Source organism: Salvelinus sp. IW2-2015, linkage group LG4q.1:29 (assembly GCF_002910315.2).
Source record: "Salvelinus sp. IW2-2015 linkage group LG4q.1:29, ASM291031v2, whole genome shotgun sequence".
In the NCBI taxonomy this organism is placed as follows: domain Eukaryota; kingdom Metazoa; phylum Chordata; class Actinopteri; order Salmoniformes; family Salmonidae; genus Salvelinus; species Salvelinus sp. IW2-2015.
The window spans coordinates 67,819,139-67,838,711 of NC_036842.1; the positions used below are offsets into that span (position 1 = coordinate 67,819,139).

A 19,573-nucleotide genomic window follows, 5' to 3' on the forward strand; every position below is an offset into this window, starting at 1 on the left:
ACAAGCACAACTGGCGCTACATAACAAATTTGGCACAATTAGACAAAATAACAATTAAGTCATTCACACGACTTAGTATCTCGTTTAAACAACTTAGGGCTCTATTTTACAATCTAACGCAATGGTAAATCTTAACGCAGGCAGTAGCGCTATAGGTTCAGGGGTGTGTCAGAAATATTTTTGCCATTTTCCCTAAGGTCTGAGTTTTGAAGAATATAAAGTTGTGGTTGTGTCTAGGCTTGGCCCCTCACTGGCCAAACAGAATGTGCTCCATGGCAAAATATGTGGTGTATTTATGGTACTCCAACTCCAATTCCAATGTTAGTCCGTTATAGTTTGTTAAATGGCTTACAGAAACTAAATAACAAAATGTAGACCTAACCCATCTTTGCTAAATAGGTTAACTTGAACCCATTTCCATTCCACATTGTTCTAAGTATTTGTATGGCTTCAATAACATTCACACGGACATAGGGGCTAGGCCTACTGTAAATTGCATTATGGCTGAGTATGGACATACCAAACATTATCAAAAAGCAAGATTCAATTTATTATTGATAAAGCATGAAAAGAAAATGTATAATTGTAATCAAATTCTAAACAAAACAAAACAACAACTTGTTTTAAACAGGCACCATAATTCCTCCCCATGGGCACATAATATTAAAACAACGCCGTTTATGGAGGGGTTTACGCACATCCAAACTTTTCACAGTAGCTGGACAAAGATCCAATATAAAGAGAAAGGGAGAATGTCCACTAACCTTTATACTGCTCCAAAATAGGCCTATGGTTTATGAACGTAATTGGAATCATCTTACAGATCAGATCACATTCACAAATCTCCAGAAATTCAAGCGCTCCACGGACTTTGTCACCATAAAACCAGGAAGATGAATCATTCTAATACGTTTTCAGGTTACAGATAACTTCTAAATACGAGGTTCACCGGTATTCACCAAGGTTCTCATCTCTCGTTTCATGATGGGCATGGACACGTAGCCTACATCATGGAGGGGGTTTTAGGCACGTCCCAAACGGGACCTGCAATGCTAAAATAATGTGGACCTGTCTACAATGCATAGATAAAAAGGGAATGTCAGCTCACTGTTTTGCTCCTCTCAAACTTGATATTTTATTAAAGCCTTGGTGATTAAGATTTACTTCCAAGCGGTTTCAGGAGCCAAACCCTTTATCGACAGTCTTGACTACTTTGCGATTCCATTCGGCAGACAAATAAAAGCCTTCGTTGAGAGGAGGGGGAGGTTATTCTTGTTTTTTAATCAAATCAAATGAAATGGGAAGAAAAATAAGTATACAGGCACCAAAAGCACATTAGGCTACTCTTGTTCCATGCGCATATGGGCAGTGTGCGTCATGGCTGGACAGGCTGCGTTTCCGCTGTCAGAATTCATGGCATAACCAACTGTGTTACCACTAAAGCCAGCTTTTGGTTGGTTTTAAATATCCATATCAGTGCTGCGAGCTGATATTAGACAGGTAAATTGCCGAACCTGGCATTAGGGCTGGAAAATGCCAGAGCGGCAGTTTTTACATGGCGAATTGCAAACTAATGTGCGTTTGACACTAGCGCTGCCTTAGCACATGCTGAAAATTGCGCCCTTTGCATCTCGTTTGAATGAAGTCGTTTAAACAAGATACAAAATCATTCAAATAAGATGCTAAGTCGTTTGATTGAGATAGTAAGTTGTTCAGACGAGATAATTCCAAGAGTCATTTTAAAAAATATATTTGCCTTGGGCTTCAGGGCTTCCATACAATTTATACACTAATAGTAAAAAAATATATAGATTTTCAAAGAACGTTCCCAAATAAAAATGACAAATAGTGATGGATTTTAGTAAAGAAAACAGTAGTTAATTAATGATGAATTAGAGATGAGGTGAAGCATCATAAATTCAGACAACAAGGGGTTGTCTAGCCGATGAAAAACAGCACTCCTGGATCCGATCTGCCTGTACCTGTGTGTATCTTTCAAAAGCTCCCTGACACTTTATCTTTTCCATCTCGCTAGATTACACCTCCAGGGTTCAGGTGGGAATCAATCATTGCTATTATTACCTGAAGTCACAACATGCATCTATCACCGCTAAGGTTACCATAACCTCAATATTAGCCGAGAAAAGCCTCTCTAATAAACAGCAGAACGGATGGCCCGGGTGGTGGGATTTCATCTTCCTTTCACTTTTAATAAGGTACTCTGAGGAATAAAGATTACAGGCCATATTTAGCATGCAGAACAAATCAGCCTCTTCCTCCCCTCCCCTCTTTATTGTAGTTAGTCATTAGGATCTAGGCTGGGGTTTCTAGTTCTAGTGGAAAGAGGCATTCCCTGGTTCAACAGCTAACCAGCCACGCTGCCTGTCTAACTGCCTGCTACCTGCCCGCTCTGCTTAGTTCTCCTGCTACAGTATCGTATCGCCTGCAACGTCTGTTAATAAGGCTGGGTGTATGGAAACACAATGGTGTGGCTCATCATGCCCAGCTAGACCAGTGGGAATCACAGCACTGTAAACTGTGAGGGCATGACTGGTTCAAGATGATTCTCCTCTTTAATAATCCATTATTACACAATAAAGTATGTGTTAAACAAGATGCAGAGAAAAGGGGGCATTAGGTTAAAATGGCTAAGGATTAAGATCATTTGGTCAAGTAGGAATCTCAGACAGCATCAGTGCAGGAGTTGACACAAGGTCATGTTTACACACAGCACCCCCTAACATGAATCATTCATTTTCGTTCAAATGAATATCAACAGCCAAATAAATTACCATCACTGCAGCCAGAGTATCCATAATATACCTCCAATTACACTATCATTAGGGCATCAACTCTGATAATAAATTCTAAGAAATTAAGTTTGAATATATTCTAAGGAATTTTCACTTTGAAACCAGTCTTGTTATTCCCCTGAACCTCCAACAACAACACTCATTACAGTGGCTTGAAAACCAGAAGTAGAGACATGTAAATATTTAAAGCTCCCAAAAATATATAAATATTCATTCAGGAATTATTTGACGCACTAAATAAATAATCCCTTGTTAAATAAATGACAGCCTAAATAAAATTTTAAAAACAGGATCTGGGGAAATGAAGAATTAGACAGGGACGGATTCTGGCAAGAGGAGAAGGAGAGAAGGGATAATGTCAGCTACCACCCCACCCCTTTTGAATTCCTAATGGCAGACATGCAAACGCACTGAGCTAATTAAAGCCCAGCAACCAATTAGATGAGCTTTAGCTGCAACTTTAGGGGGAGGTACCGTGGCAGAACCTCAGAGGGGAATATCGATATCTGTTCAGAAGGTGGAGCAGAGGAGAGAAGCCACCGAAATAACACATCTCTGATGCCGCTACTACTGCCCAACGGTGAAAGGGATAGCAGTTAACGGTTCTATGAGTTTTTCTTTCCAGACGTTGCTGGATAAACATGACCCCTTTCCATAGTGCCATGTGGCAGTGACTCACTTAGGATGTGGAGCAGTAGAGAGAGGAAAACCAAATATATTCAGGAGTAATTCAGTACCAATATAGTATCTCCTATAGCCTTCTTCTAGGCTGTTGCTTCAGCGTGAAACTATTAGCCTATATCAAACTAAAGATTGGGACATGCATTACAAATACAATACACATAGCCAAAGTCTGGGTGATGTTCTCATCAAAAACATGATTGATACATATAGATTTTCCTATATAATACCTGTCTGCTGTGTGTCCTAAACCTGTCCTCTACTGACAGGACAGGAGGGTAGTCCTATAGGCTCACCCCACACAGGAGAGAGGTAATCTTAGGTCTGGCCTGGGACCATTCTCCTCTCTGTCTATCTTTCTCTCCCTGCTCTCTGAAGGGCCAGGCATTTATGCTGCCTGAGCCTGTCCTATCACACACTGTGCGACAGGAACAAGGCTTTTGTGATGGCCATGATTTGTCTTTTGTGTTCCCAGGTAGAATTAAGATGAAATTCTACAGGCAGTCATTGTGTTCCTATCTTCAGAACACTCAAAAAAATATGTTAGGTTTTGAAGGGGTGAAATGAAGCCTGCGGGCCTTGGCAGGCCTTGCTCTGTTGGGAAATACACTGGGGAAATACAATGGGAACAATTTTGTCCCCCGTTCTTTTTACACTCCACTATACCTTAGTCAGTCCTGCCTACTTAGACTTTTTTAAGGGGCCACTGTTGTCAAACATATGATTTTCCTCCGTTTTTTATATATTTCCACACCATAGGTTGAAATACTGTAATACTGTGAAAACTATGATAATGCCCTTTTAGTGTAAGAGCTGTTTGAAAACACATTTCTGCCTGTTTTGGTGGGATGGAGTTCAAGCCGACCGCTGTACTGCAGGCATTGTTTGCAGAAAAAAGGATTCCCTATTATATAGTAGTAAAGGGGAAAAACGGGTTCAATCTTTGTGTAAATAAATACACTTTTCGAAGACAATCATGGTACCAATAATTGCTTCTACTGTACCAGATGTATGCTTCTATTGCACCTATTGCACCAGATTATTAAAAAATTGGACACAGAAGAAGTTATAAGGATAATTTAGTAGCATATGGCAGCCTGCGGTAGTGTAAACTGCATATGTTATGTCTACATAAATCTCCCACAGACCACTCCCAGACAGTCCTAGCAAAATTCTCACTTGAGAAATTGCTCTTTGCTAAGAAGCTATTTTTGTTTCTTTTTGAACATTTTAATTGAAAACAATCACATCAAGGTACTTAATCATTACCCAGAAATGATTTGATATTGGCATTGGACCTTAACAGAGCATTATTGTCTCGCTACATGGTCTCTGCCTCTATTTTTCAGTGGGTTCTGAGAAGAGAGATGACAGCAGCCACTTTGCCAGAGTCTGCCAGACCCTTAGGGTGTATCAGCCCCATCCCTCAAAGTGTTCCATATGCAAATAAAGTTTGGGATGGCGGCTTTCAGATGTGATAATTATGGATTTATTTGTAAGCTGTCACTTCTCTTAATGCTCAGGGACATCAAAATAAGTTCAAATAGAAGCATCAGAGAGGATCACATTTGCTGGAGTACCACAGATTCAAAGAACACGCGAAACCCAGGACGCTGAAGGTCTGTCAATAAGCAGTCTTTTAGACAGCAATGTGCTGCTGAGACCTTCATTGCATACAACCTGGTTTGAAAAGTGCCGCAAAATATATTCAAATTTTCCACATTTTGTTAGTTATTCCAACATCAAGGCACTTTTATCAGCGGGTGACATACTAACAAAGACAGAGAACACATTTCCATCCCCCCCATATGGACTGTGTAATAGAGTACAAGTCACATTCTCTTTGATAAAAATATACAGGAATATCTGTTTACATTTTCACATTGTGGAGACGGTCAGATTGTGCTCAGTGTTGAGTTGTAAGAAACCTTTCTGACATATTATTTTAATATCCTGTTTCCCTTGAAAATCGGACCATGGCTACCATTCAGTATCACTACAGGAGAATATCATTAAACAAACGCGAAGGTAGCACAATATATTTATGTCCATGCACAAAAGGAGGGAGAAGAGCAACTACTTGAGACCTGACACTTGCATTTAAAAGGACAACAAAGCACCTCGTAGTGATGAGAGGAGCGCTATAGCTCCACGTGGAATGGCTTACCTCTACAGAGAGAGAGAGAGAGAGAGAGAGAGAGAGAGAGACGAGAAGAGAGAGAGAGAGGAGAGAGAGAGAGAGAGAGAGAGAGAGAGAGAGAGAGAGAGAGAGAGAGAGAGAGAGAGAGAGAGAGAGAGAGAGAGAGAGAGAGAGAGAGAGAGAGAGAGAAACACCAACACCACACCACAGAGAGAGAGAGACACACACACACACAGAGAGAGGAGACACACAACAGAGAGAGAGAGAGAGAGACACACACAGAGAGAGAGAGAGAGACAACACACACACAGAGAGAGAGAGAGAGACACACACACCACAGAGAGAGAGAGAGAGAGACACAACACACACACAGAGAGAGAGAGAGAGAGAGACACACACACAGAGAGAGAGAGAGAGAGAGACACACACACAGAGAGAGAGAGAGAGACAACACACACACAGAGAGAGAGAGAGAGAGACACACACAGAGAGAGAGAGAGAGAGAGAGAGAGAGAGAGAGAGAGACACACACACACAGAGAGAGAGAGAGAGAGAACACACACACAGAGAGAGAGAGAGAGAGAGAGACACACACACACACAGAGAGAGAGAAGAGAGACACACACACAGAGAGAGAGAGAGAGACACCACACAGAGAGAGAGAGAGAGAGAAGAGAGACACACACACAGAGAGAGAGAGAGAGACACACACACAGAGAGAGAGAGAGAGAGAGACACACACACAGAGAGAGAGAGAGAGAGAGAGAGAGACACCACACACAAGAGAGAGAGAGAGACACAACACACACAGAGAGAGAGAGAGAGAGAGAGAGAGAGAGAGAAGAGAGACAACACACCAGAGGAGAGAGAGACACACACACAGAGAGAGAGAGAGACGAACAACACAACACAGAGAGAGAGAGAGAGAGACCACACACACAGAAGAGAGAGAGAGAGAGATGTATGACCATATTAGAGACACATATTTCCCTCAGATCACACAGATCCACAAAGAATTCGAAAACAAATCCAATTTTGATAAACTCCATATCTACTGGGTGAAATTCCACAGTGTGCCATCACAGCAGCAAGATTTGTGACCTGTTGCCACAAGAAAGGGCAACCAGTGAAGCACAACACCATTGTAAATACAAACCATATTTATGCTTACTTACTTTAACTTGTGTGCTTTACCATTTGTACATTGTTACAACACTGTATATATTTAATATGACACTCATAATGTCTTTATTGTTTTGAAACTTCTGTATGTGTAATGTTTACTGTTAATTCCTTTTGTTTGTTTCACTTTTGTGTATTGTCTACCTCATTTGCTTTGGCAATGTTAACACATGTTTCCCATGCAATAAAGCCCCTTGAATTGATTGAATTGAGAGATTGAGAGACACACACACAGAGAGAGAGAGAGACACACACAGAGAGAGAGAGAGAGACACACACACAGAGAGAGAGACACAGATAGAGACAGAGAGAGACACAGATAGAGACAGAGAGAGACACAGATAGAGACAGAGAGAGACACAGATAGAGACAGAGAGAGACAGAGAGAGATGTTCCCAGCTTTGGCAGCAGGGGAGGCCAGGGTATTGTGTCTACTGCCTCCCTGATGGAACTTAATGGCTGTGCCTGGAGAGTGCTATCTCCCGCCTGCAAAATTTTCAAACATTGGCCTGTCCTCTTCTAGGAGAGTTCTCTGTCACTGTATAACTGCACATTAAGAGATGATAAAAACCGATGGAATCTACCCATCCATCTTGATTTTCCTGTGTTAGCGGGTGGGACAGTATTAGACCAGAATACCTGCCACTCAGTGGAAGAACACTGGAACTGTAGCTCTGCTCTGTGTGACTGCCTTGCAACGGTTGCAGAGGAAGAGACTGCCTAGCTAACACATCGGAAGGAAACAAATACCAAATGCAGGAATGTGAGGCCTTTTTACTCATTTTCTTTAACATAAATATGGTAATTTTGTTGGACACAAATATGTAATTTTTTTAGACACAAATACAATCATCTGTTGATGCCGACTGACATACAGTTATAATATGTAGTTCACTTACCTTGCTTGTTCGTGAGTCCACCTACACAGAAGTACATATTTGGTCAATGATATGAGTGTACGTTTAGAAAGTGAGCAGCTCCATCTATTTTTACATAACTCAATAAGTGTTCTGGATTATGAGACAGGCACTTTGACACTTACCTTTTGTACATGATCAGGTTGATGAAGCAGCGCGGCACAGCACACATCATCACCAAACAAAAACAGAGAAAGGAGAAACACATTAATAATGTGGACATACAATATCACGAACAGTGACAATTCAAGCAAAATATTATTTTACATTGCTTTCGTCACTATCTCTATTTCAGTGGTCCTTGGTGTACCGTAATTTATGACTGGTTGAATGACAAATACACACCATAGACAGTAGACTACATTTTAATAGTGGATCTGTTTGGGGAGTAGAGTCAGCCCTTCGCTGGTTGCAGGTTGCAGTGAAAAAAAGTACAGCACTTAAAAAGCACAGCATCATTTGTTTTTCAGGTTCTTTACCTACAGTATAAGCCTTTACTAAAACTCAGACACACGCTCAATGGGTAACCTTCACAGTAATACCAAGGTGCTACTTCACAGTGACACTTTGCCTGCCTCAAAGCACACTCACTCACTCACACTCTCTAGCTCCAGCACACAAGATAGCATCTGATGAGTAGTGCGATCTAATTGAAGTGTAGATTACTATCACTTGTGTGCTTGCCAGCTCAAAATAATACAAAAGCATGGAGGGAGAAGATAGGAATGTTGGTCCACTGTGGTACAGCACAGTAGCTGTTCAGACTGACGCAATCTGCCTGTCTCCGGGAGACACCCTGGTGCTTAGAAAGAGAATGGCCCCCACTGCAGTCCAGCTGGGGGTGAGTCGTGTGTGACAGACAGGTCCAGACATGTCCCTCTCTCACAGAGACACTGCGGACTTGGTGTTGAGAGACATAAAGTGTTGGAGGATGTGGGCCGGCGTCACTGAGAGCTGACTGGCAGCTGTGACGGGAGTGACATGTCAGCAGTAGGGTAGTAGGGGACCCTGGCTGGATGAGCCTAAGCACTTACAGTTCAAGACATAGACACATGAAGAGACTTGGAGCCTGGCAAACTATACAAACATTTTTTTTTTTTTAAATATACGTATATATAAAACTTATAAAGCAGCAGTAAAATAACAGTAGTGAGGCTCCCGAGTGGTGCAGTGGTCTAAGACACTGCATCTTAGTGCAAGACTGACGCTGCATCACATGCAGCGTCAGGCTGCATCACATCCGGCTGTGATTGGGAGTCCCATAGGGCGGTGCACAATTGGCCCAGTGTAGTCCGGGTTTGGCAGAGGTAGGCCGTCATTGTAAATAAGAATTTGTTCTTAACTGACTTGCCTATTTAAATAAAGGTTACACATATATACAGGGGGTACCGGTACAGTCAATGTGCAGGGGCAAGTGTATTCCTGCAGCATGATAACATTGACCTGCTGTAACAAACCCTTGGTGGAGAAAGGAATTCTAAGACCAATCAACAGAAATAGAGGGGGAGATGATGAGAGAAAGAGACAAATAGAGATAGAGCAAAATAGATAAAGCACCAGAAAGGAAAAAAATGATCAGGTTGAAGTGAAGGAATAAAGTCTGTCAGTGCTCTCAGGAAGGAAGGCCTCATTACTGTACCTCGTGGGCACTCACTCCAGTTGGCCTTTGAAGTTCTTTGGGGTACACCCTTCCATGAAACGAGCATCGTTAATCCACTTGTTAATCAAGTGTGTTCCTGAGCTCATGTCTGAAGTGCCCCTTTCCTCCTTGGGAAATCCAAAGCTTTGAAAGGAGATTGTAGATCAAAAGAGAGGGGATATTTTATTTTATAGACTATTCAGTCAGAGCAACATAATACTGCTTGTAGCAAATCCTACATTTGTGTACACAAGCTCATAATGCAATTTCACATCATGGAATGAATAGGCCTACTGAATTAATATTAAAGAAAGCATTCATGTAATTGCAAACAGATCTTGCAGCTATGTTCTTCTCGATTCCGTAAAGAACTGAATGAACAGTGCATTCAGTCCTTTACAATACAAACCTCAAGATGATTAAAGCACATCTCTTTGGACTAAAAGAATACACAGGAGAAGATTAAAATAAAAACCCTTTCAGGTTTTGAAGGAGGGAGCTTATGTGAGAGAGGGGCTGGGATGGGATGGGTGGGGGCCGTCGTCTCATGGTTGTCTTCCCCGTTTCTCTGCCCGCCCCTGACGAGTGTGTTCTCTCATTTTTCTCCCCAGCAAACAGGAAACAGACAGACAGATGTGAGAATAGGACGCCTCCTCTCATCTCCTATCTCCTCCCAGCCCTGTGGGCTGCTGCGAGGCAGTGCCATGAAGGCCTAGCGCGGTGACTCCCCCCGCTGCGCCTACAACTCTCCTTTTCAGTTCAATTAATGAGCCATAAATAACCCAATGAAGGTGTCAACAAAGAGTGCAATTTATCATGGCTTTCACCACTGCACTTCATGTGAGGAGAATGCTCATCCGCTCGGCCAAATAGAGACAACAACGTAATAAAAAGATTTATTCAGTAGCCGAACACTCCAACCTCAAATTTATCTTGAGCAGAGTGATCTTCACAGGTGCGGTGATTTGACAAATATGTTGGGAATCGTGGGCCTGCTCCTATTGTTAGGGTATCACAGACAGACTGGAAATACATTTGGTTAAGAGCGAACAACAATATACTCACTAGGCTCCTGTGAGGCTGCCAAGGAGCCGGTGTTAAAGGCACTTCTTTCTGTCGGGAACTACTCTGCTACTCCGCACTGTAGATCACAAGGGCAGCAATTGTCTCCCTCAACAACAACAAAAAAAACTAAAATAATGTGGAATTTCTGTTTAGTCCTATAGAGTTGGTATAAGCTGCGGGAAGAATTACTTTATCAGTGTGTCCCACAAATGTCACCTTGAGTAAACTATATGGAGGAAAAATATACAGTACTGAATAATATACAGTAGCCTGTGAATTGAATGGCTGCTAGAAGCAAGCTGCAACCAGAGGTAGTATGGTGTAGTGCTTCTGAGAAAAGAGGAAAACTTATTGAATAATATATGACAGCTGGGTTTTTTGAATCCAACATTAAAAGTGATGACATGAGTACAAACGCAGCTATGCTTCATCTTAGAACCCCAAATCAAAACCTAAGGCTTAAAAGCAATGTTAAACAGCCTATCTTCACAGTGAGATCATTTGCAGGGAAAAAATAAGCAGTGGCTGCTGAATACATGTGAATACAAGCATTTTCAGCCTTGAAGCTAAGCCGGAACTTGAGTGCATATGAATCCTGCTAAACCAATTAATGGTTCCTGTTAACCCACTCATCTTTGGAGAGGATTGTCTTTCTAAATAACACAGGAACACGTCCCCTCTCGAGCAAACAGCCCACACACACTCTGAAAAAGACTTTTCACTTGAATCTGGGGGCTTTTTCTTACACATCTCAAGCACACTCTTCAACTCACAGATCTTGCGTAACATCACCAATACGGAAAGCCTTTGTCTCGGTATCGATTGAATCCCTTAATCTGAACGCCTCCATACACCAGACACTTTGATGGTTTGTGATACAGTGCATTCGGAATGTATTATTATACCTTTATTTCAAAAAGGAACACAGGCTGAGACCAAGGTCTCTTTTACAGCTGGGCCCTACGTATACATGTTTACACATACAGTTTAGGTACAATGATTAAGAAACTACACAAGACAAACAAAACGATCACAGATAACACAAAAAAATACAGCAGCAGATTGTTACATTTACACATAGGTTATTTCCCTAACAGCATAAGAACTTGCATTACCCGAAGCAGTTACAAGCAATACAAAAATAAAAATCCTCCAATAAATGTTTAAAATGGGCAAGTATTCAGACACCTTGACTTTTTCCACATTTTGTTGTTACAGCCTTATTCCAAAATTGATTAAATTGTATTTCCCCCTCATCAATCTACACACAATACCCCTTAATGACAAAGCAAAAACAGGGTTTATATAAAAAAAATGAAATATCATCTTTACGTAAGTATTCAGAACCTTTACTCAGTATTTTGCTGAAGCACCTTTGGCAGTGATTACAGCCTTGAATCTTCTTGGTTGTGACGCTACAAGCTTGGCACCACTGTATTTGGGGAGTTACTCCCCTTCTTCTCTGCAGATCCACTCAAGCTCTGTCAGGCTAGATGGGAATCAGTGCTACACATCTATTTTCAGGTCTCTCCAGAGATGTTAGATTGGGTTCAAGCCCGGGCTCTGGCTGGGCCACTCAAGGACATTCAGAGACTTGTCCCGAAGCCACTCCTGCGTCGTCTTGGCTTTGCGCTTAGGTTCGTTGTCATGTTGGAAGGTGAACGTTTGCCCCAGTATGAGGTCCTGAGCGCTTTGGAGCAGGTTTTCATCAAGGATCTCTCTGTACTTTGCTTTGTTAATCTTTCCCTTTATCCTGATTAGTCTCCCAGTCCCTGCCTCTGAAAAATATCCCCACAGCATGATGGTGCCACCACCATGCTTCACCGTAGGGATGGTGCCAGGTTTCCTCCAAAGGTGACATTTGGCATTCAGGCCAAGAAATTCAATCTTGGTTTCATCAGACCAGAGAATCTTGTTTCTCATGGTCTGAGAGTTGGGCTGTCATGTGCCTTTTACTGAGGAGCGGCTTCCATCTGGCCACTCTACCATAAAGGCCTGATTGGTGGAGTGCTGCAGAGATGGTTGTCCTTCTGGAAGGTTCTCCCACATCCACAAAGGACCTATGGCGCCCTGTCAGAGTGACCATCAGGTACTTGGTCACCTCCCTAACCAATGCCCTTTTCGCCCGATTGCTCAGGTTGGCRGAGTGGCCAGCTCTAGGAAGAGTCTTGGTGGTTCCAAACTTCTTCCATTTAAGAATGATGGAGGCCACTGTGTTCTTGGGGACCTTCAATTCTGCAGAAATGTTTTGGTACCCTTCCCCAGATCTGTGCCTCGACACAATCCTGTCTCAGAGCTCTACGGACAATTCCTTCGACCTCATGGCTTGGTTTTTGCTCTGTCAACTGTGGGACCTTATATAGACAGGTGTGTGCCTTTCCAAATCATGTCAAATTAATTTAATTTATGACAGGTAGACTCCAATCAAGTTGTAAAAACATCTCAAGGATGATCAATGGAAACATGATGCACCTGAGCTCAATTTCGAGTCTCATAGCAAAGGGTCTGAATACTTATGTAAATAAAGTATTTCTGTTTTTTATGTCATTATGGGGTATCGTATGTAGATTGATAAAGGAAAAAATTATTTAATCCATTTTAGAATAAGGCTATAACGTAACAAAATGTGGAAAAAGTCAAGGGGTCTGAATACTTTCCGAATGCACTGTACATACTTTATAAATTCCGCAGAATATACAATGGTTAAACAATTCAGATTTTAAAGCACAAAAAACATGTAAAATACTGTAGGTAAACTAACCATTACATTATTAACTAACTATGCCAAAGGGACATTAAAGGGAAAATCCACACAAAAACTATTTTTGTATTTTTTTCATTAGTCCACTGTTGATACAGTCCCAAAATGTTTTGTATATCAGCAGTCAAGTTTTCCAAGATTAAAAACATATATATATTTCACCTTTATTTAACCAGGTAGGCTAGTTGAGAACAAGGTCTCATTTACAACTGCGACTTGGCCAAGATAAAGCAAAGCAGTTCGACACATACAACAACACAGGGTTACAGATGGAATAAACAAACCTTCAGTCAATAATACAGTAGAGAAAGTCTATATACAATGTGTGCAAATGAGGTAAGATAAGGGAGGTAAGGCAATAAATAGGCCATAGTGGCGAAGTAAGTACAATATACCAATTAAACACTGGAGTGATAGATGTGCAGAATATGAATGTGCTAATAGAGATACTGGGGTGCAAAGGAGCAAGATAAATAAATAAATACAGTATGGGGATGAGGTAGTTGGATGGGCTATTTACAGGTGGGCTATGTACAGGTGCAGTGATCTGTGAGCTGCTCTGACAGCTGGTGCTTAAAGCTAGTGAGGGAGATATGTGTCTCCAGCGTCAGTGATTTTTGCAGTTCGTTCCAGTCATTGGCAGCAGAGAACTGGAATGAAAGGTCGCCAAAGGGGGAATTGGCATTGGGGGTGACCAGTGAGAAATACCTGCTGGAGCGCGTGCTACGGGTGGGTGCTGCTATGGTGACCAGTGAGCTGAGTTATGGCGGGGCTTTACCTAGCAAAGACTTGTAGATGACCTGGAGCCAGTGGGTTTGGCGACGAGTATGAAGCGAGGGCCAGCCAACGAGAGCAGTGGTGGGTAGTATATGGGGCTTTGGTGACAAAACGGATGGCACTGTGATAGACTGCATCCAATTTGTTGAGTAGAGTGTTGGAGGATATTTTGTAAATTACATCGTCAAAGTCGAGGATCAGTAGGATAGTCAGTTTTACGAGGGTATGTTTGGCAGCATGAGTGAAGGATGCTTTGTTGCGAAAAAGGAAGCCGATTCTAGATTTAATTTTGGATTGGAGATGCTTAATGTGAGACTGGAAGGAGAGTTTACAGTCTAAACAGACACCTAGGTATTTGTAGTTGTCCACATATTCTAAGTCAGAACCGTCCAGAGTAGTGATGCTGGATGGGCGGGCAGGTGCGGGCAGCGATCGGTTGAAGAGTATGCATTTAGTTTTACTTGCATTTAAGAGCAGTTGGAGGCCACGGAAGGAGAGTTGTATGGCATTGAAGCTCGTCTGGAGGTTAGTTAACATAGTGTCCAAAGAAGGGCCAGAAGTATACGGAATGGTGTCGTCTGCGTAGAGGTGGATCAGAGAATCACCAGCAGCAAGAGCGACATCATTGATGTATACAGAGAAGAGAGTCAGCTTGAGAATTGAACCCTGTGGCACCCCCATAGAGACTGCCAGAGGTCCGGACAACAGGCCCTCCGATTTGACACACTGAACTCTGTCTGAGAAGTAGTTGGTGAACCAGGCGAGGCAGTCATTTGAGAAACCAAGGCTGTTGAGTCTGCAGATAAGAATGTGGTGATTGACAGAGCCGAAAGCCTTGGCCAGGTCGATGAATACGGCTGCACAGTATTGTCTCTTATCGATGGCGGTTATGATATTGTTTAGGACCTTGAGCGTGGCTGAGGTGCACCCATGACCAGCTCTGAAACCAGATTGCAAGCGGAGAAGGTGGGATTCGAAATGTTCGGTAGTCTGTTTGTTAACTTGGCTTACGAAGACCTTAGAAAGGCAGGGTAGGATAGATATAGGTCTGTAGCAGTTTGGTTCTAGAGTGTCTCCCCCTTTGAAGAGGGGGATGACCGCGGCTACTTTCCAATCTTTGGAAATCTCAGACGATACAAAAGAGAGGTTGAACAGGCTAGTAGTTGCAACAATTTCGGAAGATCATTTTAGAAAGAGAGGGTCCAGATTTGTAGGGCTCCAGATTTTGCAGCTCTTTCAGAACATCAGCTATCTGGATTTGGGTGAAGGAGAAATAGGGGAGGCTTGGGCGAGTTGCTGTGGGGGGTGCAGGGCTGTTGACCGGGGTAGGGGTAGCCAGGTGGAAAGCATGGCCAGCCGTAGAAAAATGCTTATTGAAATTCTCAATTATAGTGGATTTATCGGTGGTGACAGTGTTTCCTAGCCTCAGTGCAGTGGGCAGCTGGGAGGAGGTGCACTTATTCTGCATGGACTTTACAGTGTCCCAGAACTTTTTGGAGTTTGTGCTACAGGATGCAAATTTCTGCTTGAAAATGCTAGACTTAGCTTCCTAACTGCCTGTGTATATTGGTTCTTAACTTCCCTGAAAACGTACATATCGCGGGGGCTATTCGATGCTTATGCAGTACGCCACAGGATGTTTTTGTGCTGGTCAAGGGCAGTCAGGTCTGGAGAGAACCAAGGGCTATATCTGTTCCTGGTTCTACATTTTTGAATGGGGCATGCTTATTTAAGATGGTGAGGAAGACACTTTTGAAGAATAACCAGGCATCCTCTACTGACGGGATGAGGTCAATATCCTTCCAGGATACCCGGGCCAGGTCGATTAGAAAGGCCTGCTCGCTGAAGTGTTTTAGGGAGCGTTTGACAGTGATGAGGGGTGGTTGTTTGACCGCAGACCCATTACGGATGCAGGCAATGAGGCAGTGATTGCTGAGATCTTGGTTGAAAACAGCAGAGGTGTATTTGGAGGGCAAGTTGGTTAGGATGATATCTATGAGGGTGCCCGTGTTTACAGCTTTGTGGTTGTACCTGGTAGGTTCATTGATAATTTGTGTGAGATTGAGGGCATCAAGCTTAGATTGTAGGATGGCCGGGGTGTTAAGCATGTCCCAGTTTAGGTCACCTAGCAGCACGAGCTCTGAAGATATTGGACTTTCAAGAAGCAAAGTGTCACTGGCCAAATCATAATGATGATGGGTTACTGGCACGACTAGAGAACCGAGATAAATGACATTTCCCAAAATCACGCTTACATTTTCTCTTATCGAGCGTCAGGAACTGGCATGGCAAGAGCAGGCTTGTCAGTCAGTGGCAGACAGGCCTCACACCTTATCACAAGGGTACACAGCATCTCTGGAGCTGTGGCGTGCACTAGGACTGGAGCCTGGACTGTGATTGGTGCTGAAGGATATGGGATGGGGATGGGTTTCGGGCTTATGGCAGAGCCCCCACCACTACTCTCTCCTCCCCTCCCACACGACTACTGCTCCAGCCAGCCTGTCACGTTCTGACCTTAGTTCCTTTGTTATGTCTTTGTTATAGTTTGGTCAGGGCGTGATTTGGGGTGGGCTTTCTATGTTGTTTTTTCTATGTTTTGTTCTGTTCTATTTCTATGTGTTTGGCCTAGTATGGTTCTCAATCAGAGGCAGGTGTTAGTCGTTGTCTCTGATTGGGAGCCATATTTAGGTAGCCTGTTTTTCATTGTGTTTTGTGGGTGATTATTTTCTGTTCTGTGTTTTTGTTTCACCGTACAGGAGTGTTCGTTTGTCGTTTTCTTGTTTTTGTTCTGTGTTCATTTTTTCAAATGAAAACATTTTGGACACTTACCACGCTGCGCATTGGTCCTCACCTCATTCCAACGACGAGCGTTACAGAATCACCCACCAACCAAGGACCAAGCAGCGTGGTATCGGGCAGCAGTGAGTTCTGGACTCCTGGACATGGGAGGAGATTTTGGACGGTAAAGGACCCTGGGCACAGGCTGGGGAATATTGCCGCCCCAAGGCAGAGCTGGAGGCAGCGAAAGCTGAGCGGCGGCGATATGAGGAGGCAGCACGGCAGCGCGACAGGTACGAGAGGCAGCCCCCCCCCAATATTTGGGGGGGCACACGGGGAGTGTGGCAGAGTCAGGTTGGAGACCTGAGCCCACTCCTCGTGCTTATTGTAAGCAGCGCGTTACTGGTCAGGCACCGTGTTATGCGGTTAAGCGCACGGTGTCGCCAGTACGTGCCCATAGCCCGGTGCGCTATAGGACAGCCCCCCGAAAGTGTCATGRGAGTGTGGGCATCCAGCCAGGGCYTATTGTGCCTGCTCAGCGTGTCTGGTCTCCGGTACGCCGTTTCGGTCCTTTGTATCCTGTGCCGGCTCTGCATGCTAAGTCTCTGGGGCGCTGGGAGGGTGCAGTGCGTCCTATGCCTGCGCTCCGCTCGTGCCGGGCGAATGTGGGAATTGAGCCTAAGGGGGAGGTGCGCGTAGTATGCACCAGATCTCCAGTGCTCACCCACAACCCGGTTCAACCTGTGCCTGCACTCTGGAGGGTCCGGGCTAGAGTAGTCATCCAGCCTGGGGGAGTGGTGCCAAGGCTGCGCACCAGAGCTCCAGTGCTCCCTCACAGCCCGGTCCTTCCGGTGCATCCTCCAAGCACCAGGCCTCCTGTCGGTCTCCCCAGCCTGGTGGGTCCTGTGGCAGCCCCACGCACCAGGCTGTCTCTCCGTCTCCTCCCTACAGGTACTCCCGTCTGTCCTGAGCCGCCTGAGCCGCCCGTCTGTCCTGAGCCGCCCGTCTGTTCCTGGAGCCGCCCTTCATCAGGAGCCGCCTGAGCCGCCCTTCAGTCAGAGCCCGCCTGAGCCTGCCCTTCAGTCAGGAGCCGCCTGAGCCGCATTCAGTCAGGAGCCGCCTGAGCCGCCCTTCAGTCAGGGCCGCCGTCAGTCCAGAGCCGCCCGTCAGTCCAGAGCCACTCATCAGTCCAGAGCGCCCCTCAGTCCAGTGGGCCCTTTACTAGGTGTCCAATCCAGGGTCGGTGACGAGGGTCGCCGCTCCTAAGGGTTACAGAAGTGGGCCGAGACTATGGTGGAGTGGGTCCTCATCCCGCTCCAGAGCCGCCACCCGGTAAATGCCCACCCAGACCCTCCCCTATAGGTTCAGTTTTGCGGCCAGAGTCCGCACCTTTGGGGGGGGGGGGGGTACTGTCACGTTCTGACCTTAGTTCCTTTGTTATGTCTTTGTTATAGTTTGGTCAGGGCGTGATTTGGGTGGGCTTTCTATGTTGTTTTTCTATGTTTTGTTCTGTTCTATTTCTATGTGTTTGGCCTAGTATGGTTCTCAATCAGAGGCAGGTGTTAGTCGTTGTCTCTGATTGGGAGCCATATTTAGGTAGCCTGCTTTTCATTGTGTTTTGTGGGTGATTATTTTCTGTTCTGTGTTTTTGTTTCACCGTACAGGAGTGTTCGTTTGTCGTTTTCTTGTTGTATGTTCTGTGTTCATTTTTTCGTATTAAAACATTATGGACACTTACCACGCTGCGCATTGGTCCTCACCTCATTTCAACGACGAGCGTTACACAGCCAGCCTTTCTCGGAAGCAAATGCAGAAACGAAAATTAATAATTAAGGTTGATAATGACATTCATTAAATAGTGATTCCGAATAAAAATGTGAGGTACATAAATAAGGAAATAATAGAGAGGCTAAAAGATGGACATTTTGAGTGGGTTTTGGGTGAGGGAGCACATTTTTAGACCATGGGCTAAAAAAACTGATCAGACAGACAGATGAACAGAGGGCTGTTTACAGTATGTGTCAGAGCATAGACTGGTGACGATCTTGAGGAGCTGACTACAGAGTTTCAATACCAGAAGTAGGGATGTCAAATGTTCAGCATATACTGCACAGACACTATGGACCCTCTAGTCTAGAGCACCTGGTTAATTGTGCTTAGGAGCATTTTTAAACTGAAGTAGAAATAAATAGATGTCATTATTGTAAAAAGGTGTGAATGTGCTACATGTACTATCATCATATATTAAAATACTGAATAACTTTGACATATTTAATTACTGTATGTTATATTTCCCTTATTTCCCTATGGTGGACAAAACATGTTACTGCATAGCACAAGCTTGCACTTTCACCACATAACATTTTGTGGCATTACACATTTATACCTCTGATTAGAGATATGTTTAAATCGATTGCTTAAAACAGATCAATATCTTTGGGTTAGTACCCGTGTTTATGTCAATAGTGCCAGTCCGTAGTGGACTGTCATTTTCAGACCACGGAGGCTGGAACAAATTCTGGCGCTCTTCTCATAAACGTCTCTGGCCTCACATGAATTCATGGATTTGTGGGTTAAGAAATCATTCAAATGAAAGCAAACCCATGTCACGAAATTAATTAGATTCACTGAAATTATTATTGGCCATCTACCGAAATCATTTTCTCACAGCGATATAAGTTGATCTTCTCATCGATTGACCGATGTAGTACCCAAGTTCATTGAGATGTGTCTGTTAGAAGACATGATAAAATTCAGATGAAAACTTCTTTATCGATTCATACAAAGTAGCTGTCACGACTTCACCCGAAGTCGGTCCCT

General features: G+C 43.8%; 1 protein-coding gene across 1 annotated transcript in view; it reads right to left on the reverse strand.

The window, feature by feature from the left end:
• LOC111962411 (nuclear receptor ROR-alpha A-like) overlaps positions 1-19,573 on the reverse strand; it is a 285,568-nt gene that overhangs the window by 163,854 nt on the left and 102,141 nt on the right. Inside the window, 1 exon segment of the mRNA XM_023985484.2 lies at positions 7,716-7,736. Within this exon segment, the coding sequence (XP_023841252.2) occupies positions 7,716-7,736 (21 nt within the window).